The sequence below is a fragment of the Thamnophis elegans genome, chromosome 5 (genome assembly GCF_009769535.1).
Source record: "Thamnophis elegans isolate rThaEle1 chromosome 5, rThaEle1.pri, whole genome shotgun sequence".
Lineage (NCBI taxonomy): Eukaryota > Metazoa > Chordata > Lepidosauria > Squamata > Colubridae > Thamnophis > Thamnophis elegans.
The window spans coordinates 208075-229777 of NC_045545.1; the positions used below are offsets into that span (position 1 = coordinate 208075).

General features: G+C 43.3%; 1 protein-coding gene across 1 annotated transcript in view; it reads right to left on the reverse strand.

The window, feature by feature from the left end:
• LOC116508883 (potassium channel subfamily T member 2-like) overlaps nucleotides 1-16810 on the reverse strand; it is a 127304-nt gene extending 110494 nt beyond the window's left edge. Inside the window, 2 exon segments of the mRNA XM_032217679.1 lie at nucleotides 14783-14878; nucleotides 16217-16810. Coding sequence (XP_032073570.1) covers nucleotides 14783-14878; nucleotides 16217-16218 — 98 coding nt within the window. The 5' untranslated portion in view covers nucleotides 16219-16810.
• Between the last annotated feature and the right edge of the window lie 4893 nt (nucleotides 16811-21703).

Sequence of the window (21703 nt, forward strand, 5' to 3'; positions counted from 1 at the left end):
CTAGGAAAGCAATCCAGCAGGCATTTATTTGGGCAATAAGAAACAAATGCTCTTGTAAATCTTTTGGCAGCAATAAAATAACAACAACTATAAGTATAAGTATAATATTCCATGGGAGAAATTACAGTAGTAGAGGTGTAGGAATAATGGAAAGGTTTTGATTGTTTTGGCACAAGGGTACAGTAAACGCAGCTGGCTAGAAGAATAGCTGGAGACCTCGGAGGTTTGTTATTTTGATAGTTGTCTAATGGTGAAAATTGCTTTCTGTTGCTGAAATTTTCACTTGATTATCCAAGCAGTTTGGCAAAAGCTCATCTCAATTATATCTGATGCCAACACGGTGTTTCCACTGGTATTTTTACCTGGGGATTTGGCACAGGTTTTATCAAGGGAGCTACTCCCTTAATCCCCTGCGCTTCTTTTTTGTTCAGCTGGCAGAATGAAGGGAATGGCAAGCCCTGAGAAATGGCATCCCAGACACACTTGTTTTACTGCCTGTCATGAGAACAAATTAATAATTGCCAGGGAGTGGAAGTGCCTGGTAAGTTGCTTTTATTTTTCTCTCCCTCTTCAGGGTGGAAAGCGTCACAAATCATAGCATTTAACTGGAAGGAAGATGATACTGATTTGAAGACAGTAAAATGATATTAAAAGAATACAGCCAAAAACCCTACACACAGCGCCCAGTCTGTTCACTTTAGGACTGCTGATTGCCAACCTCTCTATGCTCCATGTGGGGCTGCTACCTGAGCATTGCCCAGTGGAAATCATGCCGCAGTGCAGGCAGTTCTGAATGGTGCTGGCATGGCACATGCTGAGTGAGATGCACTGGGCACCAGTTTGCTTCCAGGTCTGTTCAAGTTCAATTGCCATCTTTAAAGACCTTCACAGCATGGTATTAGGTTACCTGAGAAACCACTTTATGGATTTCATAGTTTTTTATCTGTAAGTATACACATTTAATCAATAAAACTTTGATTGATCCAAGAAATGTGATTCCTCTGTGTGTGTGTGTGTGTGTGTGTGTGTGTGTGTGTGTGAGAGAGAGAGAGAGAGAGAGAGGCAGAGAGAGAGAGGCGGAGGGAGGGAGGGAGGGAGAGAGAACAACCACTTGTGGCAAATGGCAAAACTGTAAGATGTGGATAGTCTGGTGTTTTAGGTTTACAGTTATTTGCAAATGGAACTATTGAAAGAGGCCAGGAAGTAGGCAAAATCTGCTGCGTGCCATCATCGTGCTCCGTCTGGGTAACCTATCCAACAAATTCACTAAGATGAGCGATTGAAGCAGAAGTACATAATGAGGAAGATAAATGTTTAGACTAGGAGGAAACAATGGAAAACCAGATGCATTTTCAGCATGGCTGGATGCTGCAGGCAAAGTCTCGAAGATTGATCTGGAGAAGAATGAGAAATGATCTAAAGCTTCTTCAATGGCCATGTGGATGGAAGAAATCTGGCACAAAGCCTGACGTGATTTCCAACAAAATTGGGGAGTGGCTGTTCCTGCTATTATTGGCAGTTTGCTAGAGTGCTTGTAAGAGGCTTTAGGAAGACCCAGTCGATCTTTTACAAGTAGCTGAGAACTTTGCTCGGGGGGGGGGGCAGAGGGGGAACAGAAACTCCTAGAACAGAATAGGGTGAGGAGGTATTTGGTCACAGGCATCCATATACGCCCTAAGAAAGGAAAGCTGGACAGAGCCATGGCACGAGTGGTTATGAGCAAACAGAGCCACAGATAAAGGAACCTGTTGGAAGTTCCAAGCAGAATCTTCTGTCCTACGTATTATGTCATAAGTCTTCCTCATTCTTCCAACCAATTGTGGGTCACCTGTAGAAGGTAGGTGAACATCTGACAGTTGAAGCAACCTTCAAAGCTAAAGCTCTCAAAAATCAGATGATTAAGGAAATAGTGATTTCACAAAACGTTTTGAATAAGCAGACAAGTGGAGAGGAAGGAACAGCATGATTCTTTTTAAAAAGTGCCATGGAAAAATGCTGTTCCAGTACCTTAAGAAATTCAAAGAAGTTCATGAAGAGGATTGCACTAGTATTTCTTCATAATTATTGCTTAGAAATATATCTATGCTATAAAGCAGTGATGACTAACCTTTTTCTGGCTCCCGTGCCAAAAGCAGGGGGACTGCAGGGGTGGGGGTCATGCGCAGGCGTGCCACACCCATAATGCTATGCGTGTGAGCCCCCCCCGCTTCCGCAGTCCCCCCCCCCCAGGCTCCAGAGGCTTTCTAGGACGGGCTCTTTCATATAACTAAATGAGTGCAGGAAAACCTCATATACTATCCACAAATTATCTTCTCTTTCAAAATAATTTTGAAATCAAATTCTCTTTCCTCAAATTGAATTAGAATCAGAAGAAATATAGAAAAGACCTGCTTGGTATTCTTGTAACTTGATGTCCATCGGATAAATGCAGCTGTCATGATTCCAGGCAATTTAAAAAAAGATCTTGGTAATATTGTTATGATTGCTTGTTTTGAAATGTTAGTTCACTTTTTGAAGGCACTCTGACAAAAAAGGATTTCCAAAGCTCTTAGACAAAGCAACAATGTAATTTATATCTGTCAAGATTCATGCTGAATGAATGGTGCAGAAGACACACAATTCTGGCATTGAATATCAATTGCAAAGATTTTTTTCCTTTAAAAATCCAGTCCTGTTATTGCTTTTAGACGTTAAAATATCAATCAGATGTAGAAGGTCTTTGAGAAAGAAAACCTACAGAACAGCTTTCTCTCAGACACTTAAATGACACTTTTCTTTTTGGCATTTCAAAGTCTATTAAAACATAGCTATTGAAACAAGTCCTGGAGTCCACATACAGGTAGAGGTATTTTTCCATTTACAACATTTAGTAATGTATGTATGTATGTATGTATGTATGTATGTATGTATGTATGTAGTAATTTTCCTTTAACAACCATATATACTTTATTGTCAGTGTACTGACTGGGTCAATATACTTTTTACCCAATGCTAACATCAATAATACAATTAAATATACCTAATCCGTGTCTTCCAACTTCTAACCTTAATATATACATTGTAATTAGATTCTTTTATATATCACTGTATATAATACTATTTACCCAATTTGTACTCATCTTCCCCCATTTTGTTGTGTTTCTCCTACATTCACGCCTTTGTCTTTAAACAGTACTATTCTCTCTTTATGATTCTTTATCGCTTTCTCCATAAATATATTTAAACATCAATAACATTTCCTCATACATCATTCCAATATCTCATTTTTTGAGAAACACCAATAGAACCAATTAGTAATAAGGTTTAATCAGTCCCGGAATTATATCTCTTAAGTCCCCTGAATTTATTATTGGTTCAGTGACGATTTGGAGTTGCAACGGGACTGAAAAAAGTGCTTATGGCCATTTTTCATACTTATATGAGTGTGGCAGCGTCCCCCGTGGTCACGTGATCATCATTCAGATGCTTGGCCACCGGTTCTTATTCTCCCAGGGTCACGTGATCCACCTTTTGCGACCTTCTGACAGGCAAAGTCAATAGAGAAGCCGGATTCACTTAGCAACTGTGCTGCTAATTGCAGTGATTCACTTAACAAGGTCACACAATGGAGTGAAACCCACTTAACAATGCTTAGCAATGGAAATTTTGAACTCAATTGCTATTGTAAATCAATGACTACCTGTATTTCCCCCCCCCCTCAAGTTACTGAAATAATTGTGACTTATCAAATATATTCTATTCCAGGTTTTTTTATAAGTGTTTTTATTACGATGTTATTTTACGAGATCAATTTCTTTTGTTTTTATCCTGATTTATGGAGGGGAAATTGTATGCCACTCAGAATCGGTTGTGGTAGGAACGCCCTGTGAGCCCTGTGGATGAATAAATGCATGAATGCCTCCCTCCCTCACTGAGAACAGTAAACACTTAAAGGCTGGAAAAGGCATCTGTCGCAAGCTGCCCAGAGCCCACTTCTATAATATTCAAGTTCTCTTTCTGCTTTCCAAGTTACTGATTCTATTGATCGGGGCTCATGAGCTTCCAAGGAAACCCAGGCTTCTCCAAACAAAGTCAGGCAAGTCCATTCTTCCAGGGTTTTCATAATAAAAGTAAACAGAGAAGTTTATATTATATTGACAGCTAGTAAACAGTGAACATTTCTAATCAAGACAGAGCACATTAAACAATAGCACCAAATGGTCAAAGGCTGTTTATACAATTCTTCAGTATATATTTATATTTGAGGGAGTGTAAGCACATAAAATTTAAGCAGTGGCAGTGTGGGCAAATGTACTGCATGGATATGAAATGTATATTTGTATATGATATATGCAGATTAAAGGTAATCTTTGACATATGGCCAGTAATGACTGTTCAGTGTTATAATACCGTGTTTCCCTGAAAATACGACATGTCCTGAAACTAAGGCCATGCCACATTTTTCGGGTGGGCAAAAATATAAGCCCCCCCAAATAAGCCCCCTGGACAATCCCCCCCCCCTCCGGCCAGGCAGAGCACCACTCACCGACCTAGCAGTATCCCGATGGTCCCAAGTCGTGGGAACGAGGTGGGGGCAAAGGCGCTCGCGTTGCTTGGCACCTTCGGGATACTGCTAGGTGGATGGGCGGTGCTGTGCCCAGCTCTGGGAGTACGCTCTGCCGGCAGCCAGCCCTCAACCATAGAGGGTACTCCCAGAGCGGCAACTGCCGGAAGACTCGGCATCCTACCTCCGTGCTTTCAAAGCTGCAGAAAAAGCCATGCGGCGGGCGGTGGCAGCAGCGGAGATGCCCTGGCTCCGCAGGGAGAGTTAGGCAAGGGCATCATGAGCCTGGGAGTCACGCCAGCGAGGAGAGGAAAAGCCGCTCGCACAACCCCCCTCTCCAGCCATGCAGAGCCCCATTCACTGACCTGGGGGTATTCTGAAGGCGCCGAGCAGCGGGAGCCAAAGGGCGGCAAACAGGCACTCCCGTGGCTTGGCAATACCCCTAGGTCAGTGAATGGCGTTGTGCCCAGCTGGAAAGGGGGGTTGCCGGGCAGCTGCTCATGAGCGTGGTCACCTTATGGCTGTTCGATGCTGAGGCTGTGCCCGGCTCTTCGGGAGCCGCTCCAAAAGATCAGCCTCCCAGCAACCCAAAACAATAAGTCCGTACCGTTTCAGAAGATGAAAAGATCTTCATTTGTTCATATTATTTATTTATTTATTTATTATTAAAACTTGTATGCCGCCCACTCTCGGAAGACTCAGGGCGGCTTACAAATAAGAAAGGGGGGGGGGATATAAAAAAATAAAAACAACAATTAAAAACTCAAGAACATTCATAACTTAGGATGGGGCTGGAAATTAATCAACAGCCCCAGGCCTGCCGGAACAGCCATGTCTTGGTCGCTTTGCGGAAGGCCGGAAGGGTAGTAAGGGTCGGGATCTCCACGGGGAGATAGTTCCAGAGGGCCGGAGCAGCCACAGAAAAGGCCCTCCCCCGGGGGGTCGCCAGCCGACATTGGCCGGCAGATGGAATCCGGAGGAGGCCCAGTCTGTGCGATCTAATAGGTCTCTGGGAGGTGACTGGCAGGAGGCTGTCTCTCAAGTACCCAGGTCCGATGCCATGTAGGGCTTTAATTCATATTTAGTTTTGTCTATCCAACGTGAATAAAGACTGTTCCTGCCCTCTTTTAAAAGGTGGATTGTTTTACTCATGAGTAAGTGGTTACTCACTGCTTGTGAAGGCTGGGTCAGAACAATAGCTTGGGAAATGGTGCTTTACGTAAAACCCTTCTGGCTTTAAAAATGTTGCATTGTCTCCCCCCCCCCCCACTCTACGTGGTCCCATGACCCCCCTTTCAGGTGTTTGGCAACCAGCCAAAGTTTAAGACTGGGTGAAGCATCCTGTGGTCACATGACTGTGATTAGCGATTGGGGGGGGGGGCTGGTTTCTGGCAGTTTTTGTCAGTTTCTGCAGAAAAAATGCCCATTCAGGAAAATGGATTTAGGCTTAAGACCATAGGACTCACCTGACACCTGCTGTAAAAACTGTCACAAAATTGGGTCCAGGGACATGGATGCCAGAACATACGACAAATGTCCGGTCCCAATTCTGGTCTTCAGTTTAGAATTGTATATATTTATTTGTTTTTGCATGTGCTGGAAATGTCAAGAACACGTAACCTCTGGAATATCCTATAATTACTATACAGTACTAAAATTATCATGTCTGCTGGTAACCTTCAATTGAGTGAAACTAGAAAGGAAAACAATTATTGAACTAAGGTAACTCAAATGAGCTAATTTATAGCTCATGCCAGGACCCATGATTCCCCTTGCAATACAATTTTGCCTTCCAGAAACTACACTTCCCAGAAACCCATCTGTTGCATGGCAGAAGGGAGGAGGAGAGGAACCATATCCCCACTCTCTTTCCCGCATCCCGTGCACCCGATTTGCTGGTGACAAACAGATGAGCACAATTGGTGGTTGGGAACGGAGACTGAAATTTGAAATCTCTTTAGCAGTGGTGGATGGCGAGGGAAAGGTGGAGAGCAACATGCCTGCTGGAGTGGGGGCTGGCTGGGGGACACAGACCATTGACAGGTGTCTTCTGTTCCTCCCTTGAGGAGATGTCAGGTTGGGGAGCAGGGATCAGGTTTTCCTCATGGTCATAGCTCCCTTTGTTACCTCCCAGCGGAATGGCAGGGTATTTGCAGGTCAGCCAGAAAGGAGAGATTTCCAGTGCTGCCAGCTTCCTACAAACAACAGGAAATGGGGAAATCCAGGAGGAGTTGGGAGTCTCTCCCACTCCCACTGCTTCTTTGCCTGCCAGTAGGCCTTCTGTTTCTCTGGGTAAGGAAATGTCTCTGAAAGGCTGACCCAACAGGTCACCGGTTGTCCCCCTGTCAAACAAAGGGTCGAGACAATTAGCCCTGCCCTGGAGCTTCAGTAATGAGTATAAGAATATTGCAATCTTCATTATGACTTTGTCCCTCCCCCCGCCCCCCCCCCCAATTGTTCTAACAGTCATTGGATTCCCTAACCTATGGGGCATTACAGAATTATGTTGAGGATGGCTGTCCATTATTATAAGAACTGTAATTCATTTATCGCTCCTGTAATATAATATAGCAACGTTCAGGAAACATTTTGTTCAGTTATTGACTCTGTTAACTATTAGTGCAAAGGAAAGGACAGAAAAGGAGGAGGACTGGGCAGGCTCAAATCCAATACAGCAAAATTATCACTTATTTTATAATCTAGTAGTAAACTCCATTTTTGCAACTAAATTTAATCTACTCATTAAATCCCATTCTACTCAAAGAGAATTACTCCCATATAAATCTTTTTTTAGGCTGGAATGTTGCCAGAGCCATAAGATTTATACCTTAAATTTATTAATAGTAAGCAGAAGTATCCCAGGGCACCAAAGCTGGAGCTCTCTGTTCTAGGGAGAAATCCCAAAATAGGACAACAGATATTAAAATAGTCACTAAAAATGACAAAATACATGTAGAGCTCAACGATATAATACAAACAATCATGGTTATACTCAAGAGTTACAGCTAATGTTTAAATCTCATTTAAAGCATTAATATAAACTGGAAAAAATGTTTTTTTTTTCAAACTTACCATAATTTTTCAAATACAATTTCTAAGTGTATTTAACCAACAGTGGAACATTTAGAAATCATACAAATTGATTTCCTAATCTGTCCATATGGCTTCATTATGGTATAATTACTTTTGCACCATGGAAAATCCATCTCTCTCTCTTTCAACCATATGCATTTTTGGGATGAAGAGTCTATTAGCAAGATGTTCTTTCAACTCAATGGAATCTCACTAATGTGGGATTTGGTGGGTTCTTCTATCAGTTTCCTTAAAGTAGCTGACCAATCAAAATTCTGGCAATGTGTTTATTATTAGCCAATGTAGCTGTAGAGAATATAAAGGGTGGCCTTGATAAGCAGAGGGAAGCTGTGTTACCAGGGCAACTATCAAAGCAAGGTGGCTTTAGCCCATGCAAAAAAAGTGGCTTCCAAACATTTCTCAGATAGCTTCCCCTTTCACATGAAAATAAAATGGGAAGGAGGGGAAACACATTCAGCACATCTGCAAGGTTTTTTATTCTAATAAAAGTAATCTTAAACAACAGTGTTTCCAGGTCTTCGTCTGAGCTATCTTATAGGGCGGCACAACTTCAGTGCAAGTCTTCAGTGCAAGTATCTTCAACCTAGACAAGACACAACTGCACTACACACTTCCTTGTATATTTCTCTAATATAGCTTTAACTCTGCCAAATAATTTATGCAGCACATTCCTGATATAATGCTTTAAGCAATCTGACATTCAGTATATAACTAGTGGTGCCCTTTTGACCCAGAGCACACAGAGGAAATTGCATGTGAAAAAGTCCCATATTGTGTAAACAGCCACACAGTTCCTTTCTCTTGGCATGAGACTAAGAAGTTTAGCACAGTGGGAGAACTTTACTTCCCACAGTGAACATTCTTTCGTTTGTTAACCCAGTGCTACCTTGACACAAGGACCTACTGATAAGCCTCTAGTGTTAGGGTCCATCTGTAGGGCAACTAAGCCTGAATGACAGTCTATCAATCTCCACTTCATTGTTACTCTACTACCTAGTGCAGCTAATCACCAAATATAGCTCTGGATTCTCCCCAGCCTGTGGATCTTCCAAGACTCAAGTCAAAGAACCACCCGACGAGGGGTCCGTTTACATTACAGTGTCTATGTCCAAAAACCAAGACTGAAATAAACAGCAGGGAGGGAGGGAGGGAAGGAAGAGGGAGGGAAGGAAGGAAATGTTAGCCAAATTCAGCTGAATCCCAATTGATTTCTGCCACACCTGCCCATTCATTTCAATTGTAATATTCTATACAGCTCCTTCCACCACTTCCCCCACACAAAAATGCCATGGGCAGAAATTCCATGTAAAGTCACAAGGACACTTATAAAATTACCTCCAAGAATTGCCCACCTAACATTTCAATTTGCTTTTATTATTTGAAGTGGAAGGAAGAATGGGAAAAAAATACTCCAACAAAGACACAAGGCATGTAATCCTAGAGGATTTCAGTATCAACTCCATCTATACAAACGTACAAACTGTGAAGCCGGAGCTCCAACCCCCTTGTCTAGAATCTGAATGGAACGAACGGTGGTCCCAGAGCTCTCCAAACCCCTCCATACAACGAACAACTCATGAATCACTTTAGCACTGGAAGAAAAATGTGGGCACGGAGAGGGATGCCAATTAATTGTTCATTTGGCATCATTAACATGCATGGCGCTTTACAAAACAGGGACAGCTGTGAAAGGAGAAATAGTAACAAAGCATGAACAAGAAGAAGAGGACAAGGGAATGGGGTTTTCTCTTTGCAAATCTCTATCCATGTGTTCATATAATCCTTCAGGAAACTTACAAAATGCACCACTGCTGTCAGTGACACACTTGCGACTTACCATTTATCAACGTTGGACATGACTCTATAGCTGAGCTATCTGCTTCCCAAAGGATTACAATGTTAGGAAGTATTTAATGAAGAAAAATTTCCTATCAGTGAGGCTGACAGTTTCTATGGCAATGTTACCAATTTTTTCCCCTAAAAGCAATCATGTTTCTATGAAAATATATACACAGCAGCCATCCACATAAATGACAATATCACCACAAAAGCAAAAAGTTGTTTCCTAATTGGCTTAGCCTTTTGCAATTCATATCCATGAACAATCTTTCATTCTCAACTTAAATTGCAATTTGCTTTCAGCTTTATACAATTTCCACCACTCTTTAGTTTTTGATTGTAGCACCATATTGTTACATTATAAACCCTCCTAGATATTTCAAGCAAGATGATAAACATTTCCATAAATACAATACCAATAATTCGAGGAGGCAATAGACCTGCTGGTGTTCTTTTTGGTAAATGCTTCTGAGCCTCTACAATTCAATAATCGCATGCTCTTCAACTAAGAAAACATGTTACATTTTCCATGCTTCTCTAATTCTGTTCTCAGTTTTTGACAACCAAGAACACAAGAGTTCTTCAAAAGCCAGGAGTGAATACATAAACTTCCACACAAACTTTCATTTAGGGCAGGCTGTTTAGCAGCCATGTTGTTAATTGCTAAGGTGGAGTATCAGGTTCTATACTTTATGAAAGAGTCCTTTCATCTCTCCAAATTTCTATGTGGTGGTCAGAAATATTAAAGCCAAGACAGAACAGAATTCCCAAATCTCATTTTGTTGGACTTTTATTAGTCAAAGTAAAAGCCCAAAACATGTGTAGAAATAATTTTAAATTTTTGAGAGTCTCAGCATGTTACAGGACTAAGATATTTGCAGATGCATTTTGGGAAGTACATACAAAGCTGGCATTTTCAGCTAAAACAAATCACACACCTAATTTAGTGAAATAATAACATAGAAAGCTGCTGGCACCTGGATCTCTAACTAGATGGATTCACAATTTTATTGTTCTAACCACAGATCATAACAATTAACATACTATAAAATAACAGTAGAATAGTAAGATTATAAAATAAAATAATAAAAAGAGTATTATATAGAAGGTCAAAACAAGACATACCCAGTACTGCAACTACAAATGTAAGCATTTCTTTCCAAATAACAGTAAAATGAAAGTCACAACCTAGTGACTTCAGAATTGGAAGCATTGTCTGCTAGAAGGTAATTCAAGCTCTTGAGTTCGCCTGCCATCAATTATTTGACCATAATCAGATTATAAATGGAGCAATGGAAGACATAATTATAAATTAAATAATTAATAACGGGGAAGGAGAGGGCATTTATAACTTTTTCTTTTTAGATGTGCAGAGGGCATTGGCAACAGACCAAGGGATGTGAAAGCCCTTTTCAATAAAGAACTACTAATATTAACCGGGTGAAGTTTCTATATTGTTTATAGTGATGGTACCAAGATAAACTTTGGATTATTGAACTGCAGCGGCATCTTTATTGCTATCCCTTTCAAAACACTTATCTCTAACATTTTTTTCTGTTCCAAGATGTTTTCCTAAAGATGGTGAGGAATACAGTGATGAGTGACAAAATTCATTGGTTCCCAATTGTGTAATAGAGAAAACAAGGTGGGATTCTTGAAGGTTTTCTACAGTAGGTTCTTTTAATGCCTAACAATGCAAAATGTATTTTGGTGGGTACAGAAGGTAACCTCCATCCTTCAAGAAGCAGCTCCTGAGGAGGCCCATCTTCCTTGTGAAGTTTTAACCGTACGTAGTGTGTGGAAGTCGTGATCTGGTAATCACATATCACTAATCCCCAATAAATAGTTTTACATATCATGCCAAGCCAAACCAGACAAAGCTCATTATAACTAAGCATATAAAACATATTCTTAGGGACATTTACTGAGATCAGATTTTTCTCACCTGATTGTTCATAAGCACTTATTAGAAAAACAATAACTTAAGTTGCATTTTGTCTGAAATAAGATTCTCAGAGAAGTATAATCATCACAAGACTTTCCAAATGAATGTAAGTTAGTTCAAAATTATGTTTAATTAAGTTTCATATGAATAATGGAAAACTTGACCAAACTGTACACGTCTCCTTTACATAATATATAACTTGGATTTTTGTAAAGGATGTGCGGTACTAATTGAAAGCACCTAATAAGTCTATCAGGGTGCATGATAATGTGTCTCTAACAGTTATATATCTCAATTTAAACAGGATGATCAATAAATACTCCTTAAATTAATGTTGTTTTTATACTATTCTCATTTCCCATATTCACTTTTAATGATTCAGCCAGAATCATTTGGGCCTTTTTTGTAATTCAAGTGGCTTGGTCACCATAAAACATCAAAATTGAAAGGGGGGGAAAAACACTAAGTGGTCTCCCTTAGTGTTTTTCTATTTAATAGAAATTTGCCTTTTATCACCTCGACTCCTATTTCAATATACAAAAGGAAATGATGAACCTTCTGTAGTTATATATATATCTCATCTACTCCTCTTCATCAGAAAACTCAATGTCTGATATAGCCCTCTGGTTCACAAAGCTAACCTTAGCCATGCTTAACCATCTTACTAATAAACCACCATGTAATGTATGAACTCAATGAGTAACACAAGGAGAATCAAAAATTTACCTGGATTTAGTATGAACTATACTAAATGTACCAGAATTCTTGAAAGAATGACCGTCAGATTATCTTAACTGGAGACATAAAAAAAATTGAGGGTTCATAGACCTATCTGTTATGGTCATGTAACCAGTTGGTACTTTTTAAAATATGGTATTTATATTCATGGGAAAATCTTTAAATGTTAAAGAGGTTAATGTGATTTTGAATTACATTAGCCACCCAGAATCACACTATTGGGGAGATAGGCAAATACATAAATTTAATAAAAATAAAATAAATATACTAAGATTTGCAATCTGATTACAGACAGTTGTATTGTGCATAGAGGCCATTAAAGGAATCACGTCAAGAAATCAGAAAAACAATATTACAGAAATAATGTTTTTTGAAACACGTAACTTATGTGTTTTGGAAAAAGCAATATTCTTTACTAATCAAAGGATGAAGCAACCTGTACTATTTTAGCAGATACTGTATATTTTGCAATAATATTTTGCATTTGATTATACTATGGTACCATATGGTATGTATTAGTTATCCAGTCACTAGCAATCAATTAATGGTAATTATTATTTTTAGCTCATTGGATTTTTTTCTCCTTTTCATTTTTTTGGGGGGTTTCTAACAGTTTTTAAAGTTAGGTTTTTATATTTCACATTTTTTCTACATTTAAATATTTTTTTAAAAATGGTTATCAGAATTTTGTAGAAAATAAATTATTCGCTGCTCAAAGCTTAGATGTATAAAATTGCTCAGAGGCCACATCCAATTTCAAAGCAAGGAAGTAAACTGGAACTAGCCACACTTACTAAAGGGGTGGAGGAAGTCAACACAGTAAATATATTAATTTAGATACCTGATCATTGACATGAGGCACTGTGTGTCCTCCAGCACACATAGGAGAGGCAATGGTGGTGTTCATAAAGATATTATGAGGAATATAACAGGAAGGATCATGTTGCAGGGGTTCTTTGTGTTGCTCAAACATCAGATAATCTTGAGATGTCACAGAATCATCCATTCAGCTTTGTAATTTGTTTTGAATGCCCTAGCAAATATATTATCTAGTAATGTGCAATAATCAACGCAATCGGGGGAAAAGGTCTGACCTAATTATGATTCTCCTCAAGTCAAGTACTAAGGAAGGCCAGAAGATCCACCTCTCAATATTATCTACCTGTCACTACTATATTGATATTCTATGGATGGTATCATATGGCTACAATATCAATTCTCTATGAGATCCAATTCTTTACACGCTTACACTTAATGCAATAAGCATTATATCTAATAAACATGGGCATGGATATTTTATATGATATGGTAATGTACGCCTGTGTTAAAATACATTCTAAATAATATAAATTATTAATATAGAAGGCAGGGTAAAAGGTTGTATATGTTTAAATCTAGCAGCACAATGAGAAAATGTAAGACGGTTCTTTACCTTTTCCACTGGAATCAAAAAGGAATCATTTTTATTTCAAGGAAAATACATTAAACTGCACATACATTGTAGCTCCCGCTTTCACCAGTAAGAGAGATTCAGCCATAAGCACAGAATTTTAGCCTATCTAATTAATACAAGAAAGCAAAATGGAATAAAGTATTTGGTGGACATTATTTAGCTCCAACGGGCAACTGTAGTCCAATGGTCCAAGTGATTTGTTCAGGGAAGACCTGATGCTTCAGCAATGAAAAAGCTAAGCAGACGTGATTTTCCCATACTTATTTCAAGCCTCTGGTTGGAAGACTGGCAGAGGATAATGAAAGGATGCAAATGCGTTTAAGAGACGCTTCTAAAACTGACTCTTGGTTTGTTTTTTAGAAATGCCTCACTTATATATAAATGCTCATTATTTTTTTCGGAGGAAGGACCCGTGATGGCAAAGCAGCATGTGGGCATGCATTTCAGAAAGCCTACAGAGATAGGGGGAGAATCCTTATTAGCAGATTATTCCTTCAAACAGGAAAGTTTACTGATATTGATGTCTTTGCCAAGAGTTAAAGGACCGGTGAGCATCAGTCTGGCTTCAGACATTACAGAATGTGGAGAAGTAGGAAAGACCCAAGGGGAAAGTGAGGAGGTGCAAGAGGACGTGGCCATTGGATAAATAAAAAAAATCAAGAGAAGGAGAAGGAGAAGAAGAAGAGAGCTAACTCTTCACAGAAACCAGTCTAACAATTCCATACTTGCATACATGCGCCATAGGCAAAATCATACTTGTTCAAGTGCATTCATGCAATATCCTTATATGCACATGGATGCCCACGTATATGAATTGGCAACAGATACAAAGATGTAGAAGTAGCATGTGCTTTGTGTACAAAGGGCTGAAGAATAAGGGGACCCATAAAGCTTAGGAAAGAAATGGTCAAAATTCATCCTTAGGCATAAACTGTACGGACATTATGCGAGACGTGTGCAAAACCTCCGGTGCCGAGATGCATTTATCCAGGCGCTTCAGAATTATATTCTCTCTCCGAAGCCGTTGCAAGGTAGAAGAAATCGGAGCCACGATTTCCCCTCTTTCTTTCTAGGAACACCTCAGATGCCACGCACCCCCCCTCCCCCTCCCCCTCCCCCCTCCCCCCCCCCGTGCCTCCCTTTGCACAAACGCTCCCCGTCGCCTGCTCACCTCTCGTCGTTCTGCCAGCCCTGGTCCCCCAGGAGCAAATCCCGGAACCGGTACCTGGGGGGAAGCGGAGGGACCTCGTTCTCCAGGTCGACCATCCTGAAAGGGAGAGGAGGGTAAGAGCGCTCCTCGCGGGGCTACGGACGGCGGCGGCGGCGGCGGCGGCAGTAAGAGGCGAGACGAACACGGGGGCCCCCAAACGGGGACTTCGCCCGGGAGGAGGGGGCGATGCCACCAGGCGCTTCCCTTTTTCGCGCCAGCCGAGCGAGCAGAATCCGCCGCACCTGCTGGCAAAGTTTCATTTCAAAGCCTCTTTTCCTCCCCCCCCCCCAGCCGCCCCCTCCCCCTTCCTCATCTTGGCAACCGAGATCGCAGCGGGAGGCGGGGGAGGGAGGGAGGGGAGGGGGAGGGGGCGCGCGCGCACCGCAGCCAACCGGCCAGCGCCTCCAGGTGCGCGCGCGGCTCCCTCCGCCTGCCGGGATGGGCAACCGAGGCTCGGCCGCCGCCGTCCTCGCGGGCCGCCCGTCCCCGGCCATGCAAAGGCCGTTTGGAGCTGCCGCTGAGAGCCCGGCCAATCGGGACTGGCCCCCGGGAGCCTGGATGCGGTGACGCACCGGGAACCTCGCCTCCTCCGCCAATGGCCCTTCCCTGCCTGGGGAAGAAGCTTCGGCGGCTGGAAGAGGCTCCTTCGCTCCCCAGGCCGGAGGAAGGGGCGCGGCTGGGCGGACGGAGGGAACCCCGGGGTGGGTGTCGAGTGACGGGCGCACCCCGCCTTGCAAGGTGGGCCCTGGAGCGGCAGCAGCAGCGGCGGCGGCGCCTGTGAGGCAACCCGCCCTGGGCCGCGCCTGGGCTTCCAGCGCCGAGGAAAGGCAGGTGGGGTCGCCTTCCAGAAACGCCAAGAGCGAGGAGCGCTTCCCCCCTTCCTTCCTTCTGCCCGGAGACGGCGGGAAGGGCGCGCTCCCTTCTCCCGGAAAGCCCCTCGGGAGTCCCGGTCAATCCCAGGCGCGTCGCCTTCCCCGACTCAGCGGGCGAGGAAAGGGGGCGCCAGGCGGTTCTCTTGGCCGAAGTTTCCGTATCACCTAAGCCGCTCGTAGAAGGAAGGCTCGGCCGCTTTGAGCAGCCCGCTTCACCCGCGTTTAGCTCGGACTACGGTTAACTTCTAAGTTTCTGCATTTGCATCACACAGACAGACACAAACACACAGACAGCCCGAGCAACCTCCGCAGGCTGAAAAGGTCCCATTTAGCTCCGTCCACGTCCGGATGCTAATCCGCCTCACACACACACACACACAGAGAGAGAGAGAGAGACATCCTCTAGGAAAGCCTTCCCCATCTTGTCACACACACACACACACACACTATATATATATATGTATGTATGTATGTATGTATGTATGTAGGCACATTACGAGTGTGTGTGTGCGTGTGTACCTACATCTGTTCGTGTCACGTGAACGCGCGCGCATTTCCCCCACGGCTCCTCCTCGGTGGCCGCGTTGGCTCCTTTCCTCTCCCAGACGCCCACACGCGCCCCTTCCCCATCGCTCGGGCTCAATGGCCACAGCGGCCGAAGGCGGCGGAAGCTGCGCAGGGCACACCTGGGCGGCAGCACTTTGGGAAAGGCGCCTGTAGGCGGAGCGGAGCAAAGCTTCAGCAGCCAAGATTGGGCTCCCGGCGGCTCTTCTGCCAGGAGAGGCTCTCGGGGGCCGCCCAAAGCCCCCGAGGGGGCAAACGGGGGCAGTGGCTGAGCGGTGCATGGAGGCCCCGCGGCTGCTGCTTCGTTATTTTTAAACCTTTGGAAGAAACGAACTTCTGGGTTCGGCTCCAAGTGGGGGAAAAGACCCTGGAGACCCGGAGGTCTGCTTGGAAAGATGGTTTTAATGGTGGACAGGACCGCGTGGCTGGAGTTCCTGAACAGGAAAGGGGGGATCACGTGCTTCGGCGTTGGTGGAGAAGAGAAGCCGAAAGTCCCTGGTTTTATGCCCCCTCTGGCCTTTCATCTTGAGCTTGCGTTCTGATTGGTTGCCAGACTCCCATGAGGCCAATGCAGGGGCAACTCTCTAGGCTGCGATTTGAATCCAAGTTTGGTTGAGTCTTAAGATGCCATGTGGGGAGTTGGGTAAAGGGCCAATATTATCATGCCTTAATCCCATTACTCGGGGGCTGAAGGGGAGAACTCTTTATTATGTAAAGTGGACAACGGGGGATGGGCAGGAAGCTATTCTGTCTTTTAAAACACGTTTCTTCCTTTTCACGTCCAGAGAAATATTCTGCCTTTTCAATATTTCTGGGAGAGGGCTGGGTTATAACTTCCTACAATATTTTATTATTTACTATGGTAAATATGTGGCTCATTTCTAATTGTTTTGGAAAGTACAGACTTTACAACCTACACTTGACTCTGCGCCCTTCATAGCAATTTGAAATGGAACCGTTTTCTTAGTTCCTCCAATCCTAATTGTTTTGAAGAGGAAAAATGTTGTATTCAGATTTGCTATTTGGATGGATTTATTGGAAGAAATGTCCATCTGGGTTCAGTTCCAAGTAGGGAGAAAGACAGTGGAAACCTGGAGGCTATTTGGAAAGATGGCTTAATGGTGGACAGGACCACATGCCTTGATGTCCTGGGCAAAATGAGCACATGGGGGGGGGAGAGATTTATACCTTTTCTCCCCCCCCCCCCTTGGAGCTTCCTGTTCCTATGTAAGAAACGTATTCTGGTTGGTTGTCAGACTCCCATGGGGCCAGGCAGGGGTAACTGTAGGTTATCTTGAGTCCCAGGCTTGGTTGTATCTTGCTGAGTGATGCAGTCTCCCCAGGTGCCCTGTGGTGAGTTCTGTTCAGGTAGAGGGCTAACCCTATCATGTCCCGGGGGGGGGGGGGGGCTCTGTCCTAATCCCATCAACCTGGAGCTGAAGGGAGAGGAGGGCAGGAGCTGTTTTGTCTTTAAAACATGTTTCTCCTTTTTTCATCCAGGGAAATATTTTAATAGTTTCTAAAATATTTCATTCTAGGAGGGGGGTGGATGCTAACCTTCTTCAGATTGGTGGTCAAGAATACTTCGTAGAGACACCCTCCTCTCGAGTAATGTCCATTCTTATTACACTAATATTGATCTTGGTTCTTTATGATAATTTCCATAAATTTGTGTATGTATTGGAAACCATTTTTGTTTTTAATCATGTGTTTTAAGGATTGTAAAATGCTTAGAGTTATATATGAGGGTAGCATCCATAAAATCCTACAAATAAATAACTACATCACTTTGATGCTATGAATTGTCACTGTATTCTTATAATAAGAAGTGCATTTTAGTGCTTTGCAAAGTATTTCTCTTCCGTGGTAATCTGGTAACAAAGCCCTCAGAATTCATGTGGTTACTGAGTGGCTTAGATTTTAGGAAGCATTGATATCAGAACTTTCATTGAACTTGTAGTGGAAAAAGGTTGAGGTATAATTTTGCAGCTATTTCCCAACCTCTTTCACTTCCCCATGTAATCAGGCATGACAGGACCGAGGATGTTTCTAGAGAAAGAAAAAACGGGAAGTGTACTTTTTTTGGTTAAACTGATGCTTGCACATTTTTGAAGCAGCTGGACTATGTATGCGTGCCATATTAAGCAATACAATACAATACAATAGCAGAGTTGGAAGGGACCTTGGAGGTCTTCTAGTCCAACCGCCTGCCTAGGCAGGAAACCCTATACCCGGGATAGCAAATTTATGGCACACGTGCCACAGGTGGCACACGGAGCCATTTGTCAGGGCACGTGAGGTGTTGCCATGTCAGCTGGCCAGCGCGCATGTGTGCTCTGGCCATCTGAGTTCAGCCTTTTTTTAAGCCATTTTTCACCCTCCCCAGACTCCCGAGGCTTCCTGGGGAGGGCGAAAAGAGCCTCCCTCCCCCTGAGGCCCTCCGGAGGACTAAAAAGGACCCTACGAGGAAACCGGAAGTCAAATTACAAACTAGAGGGCCTCCAGGGGAGCGGGGGGAGGCTGTTTTTGCCCTCCCCAGGCTCCTATAAAGCCTCTGGAGCCTGGAGAGGGTGAAAAAATGCATGCAAAAAATGGGGGAGAGTGCCTCTCATGCGCACATGCACCCTGGGGGGGGGTGTCACGTGTTGCATTATGGGTGCAGCACACCCACGCACAACCCCCCCCCCTGCGCTCCACCCCACCTTATGACATGCAAGCCAAAAAAGGTTTGCCATCGTTGCATTCACAACTTCTGGAGGCAAGTTTAATTGATTAATTGTTCTAACAGGAAATTTCTCCTCAGTTCTAAGTTGCTTCTCTCCTTGATTAGTTTTCACCCATTGCTTCTTGTCCTCTGCCTTTAGGTGCCTTAGAGAATAGCTTGACTCCCTCTTCTTTGGGGCAGCCCCTGAGATATTGGAGCACTGCTATCATGTCTCCCCTGGTCCTTCTTTTCATCAAACGAGACATACCCGGTTCCTGCAACCGTTCTTCATATGTTTTAGTCTCCAGTCCCCTAATCCTCTTTCTTGCTCTTCTCTGCACTCTTTCTAGAGTCTCCACATCTTTTCTACATCATGGTGACCAAAACTGAATGCAGTATTCCAAGTGTGGCCTTCCCAAGGCCTTATAAAGTGGTATTAACCCTTCACGTGATCTTGATTCTATCCCTCTGTTGATGCAGCCTAGAAGTGTGTTGGCTTTTTTGGCAGCTGCTGCACACGGCTGGCTCCTATTTAAATTCTTGTCCACTAGGACTCCAAGATCCCTCTCCCAGTTACTACTGTTGAGCCAGGTACCACCTATCCTGTACCTGTGCATTTCATTTTTCTTGCCTAAATGTAGAACCTGACTCTTTTCACCATTGAATATCATTGCATTAGATAGTGCCCAATGTTCAAGTTTGTCAAGATCCTTCTGTATCTTAAACTTATCTTCTGGAGTGTTGGCTATTCCTGCCAGCTTGGTGTCATCTGCAAATTTGACGAGTTCCCCATTTATTCCCTCATCCAAATCATTGATGAAGATGTTGAAGAGTCCTGGGCCCAAAAAAGAGCCTTGGAGAGGCTCTGTTTTAGTTGGAGTTGATCATTCTAGTGTTAATCCATATAAAATCAGCCCACCTTTAATATGATTCAGTATCTCATTAATGCTGTTTTAACTTTGTCCAGATTGTTAGGACCAGTTGGGTATGCTTCCATAAGATAGTTTCTCGGCTGCTGCTTAGATAGCACCTGAGATAGAAAACATATTTCCCCAATTCAGACTGCTTTAGAATTGTGCCCATCTACTGACCGAACTAGGATTGGATTTATTTTTCTTTAAAGCTTTAAGTTTGTAAAATTCCAGAATTAGTTTGGTGTCCTGCCCCCCCCCCCCCGGCCTGTGAATAAACCAGAACACAGGCTTGGCTGTTTGCCACTGTTTAATTTACTGAGATAACGAATCCTTTGGCTGAGGGCCCAGGCAACTCGCATTCAACTCGTGTATCTCTGCAGCAACCCAGATAATTCAAACGAAGCAACGCAGATAGTCCAAACAGACAGACACGGCTAGAATACAGAGATAGATTTTCTTAACTACTAATTCGAACGGTTGTTTCCTGCAAATGTCCCCTCCCAACGCCTCTCCTATAATCTCTCTTGGGCGGGGCCAATCCTCAACCACCTGTGCTTAATCATCTTCTGTGAGTCTGCCTACGGAGTTGTTTCTCAGCCGTTCCCAATCAAGCATCAGGGACAAACTGCCTTTGATCCTCCCCACTGAGGCTCCATGCCTCAGGCACCTCCTGGTGGCCTCTCTGGTCCCTGCTCTGAGTCTGAACCCTGCCCAGGGTCCTCCGCATATGGTCCTCCATATGAGGGCAGACTCATATGGTTCCTCGCCATCCGAGTCCATCAGCAGCTCAACCGGATCCTGCTGGGCCACAACAGTTTGGTATAGTAGTTAAGGTTAGAAACCAGGGGTACTAGTCCTGCCTGAGGCACAAAGCCAGCTGGGTGATTTTGTGCCAGTCACTTTCCACCCTAGGAAGGCGGCAGTGGGAAGCCTCTTGCAAAATACTGCCAAGAAAACTGCAGTAACTAATCCAGGAATCCAGGAGACGGAACCAAAAAATAAACGTTATGCTGTAGGCTCACATTAAAAACTAATAGGAAAACAAAACTGGCAAAAAAGGAGGATTCACGGCTCCATAGTGGAGCTACAAAGTCTATATTCCCTTGTTAAATGCCAGATTTTTGAGATGTAAATAAAACACCAAAATAAATCATTTTTTCCACCTTTTTAACATACTCTATAGGCTGTATAAGTCAATTGAAAAACTGGAAATGTTTAGTGGGGAAAAATTAAAAGCTACAATAATGTGGCTGCATAACTGTTCACAGCCTCACACATGTCGGTTGTGGCTATATTAAGAATTAATCACATATCAAACTCAGGTTAAGTAGTCAGAACATACCTGCCATCAATTAAAGTAATTCTGATCGAGCCCACATTCAGTTCAGTTGTTCTAGTAACTTTTTTTGTTTTTGACATTTACTCAGTTGCCTCTTACAGCAAATACCAGGGGCTGCAAAGAGTTTACAAAGTGCCAAAGGGATCTCATTCGAAGCTATCGGCCAGAAGAAGGGTAAGGGGGGGAAAAAACCCAAGGCATTGAATATGTCATAGAACATAGTGAAGATCGTCATCAAGGGGAGAAAATATGGCACAGTAGCAACATTACCAAGCACTGGACATCCCTCCAAATTTAATGAAAAAATAGGAAGAAAACCGGTCTGAGAGGTTGCCAAGAAGGCTACAGCAACAGGAATTTCCGGTAAGTTCTGGTTGTGCACTACGTGTGACCACAGTCTTCCATCCTCTCCATACGTCTGGGCTGTGGAGTAGGGCTGTGAAAGATGAAAGCATTTTCTTGCAAAGAAAGGCCTCCAAGCCCAGCTAT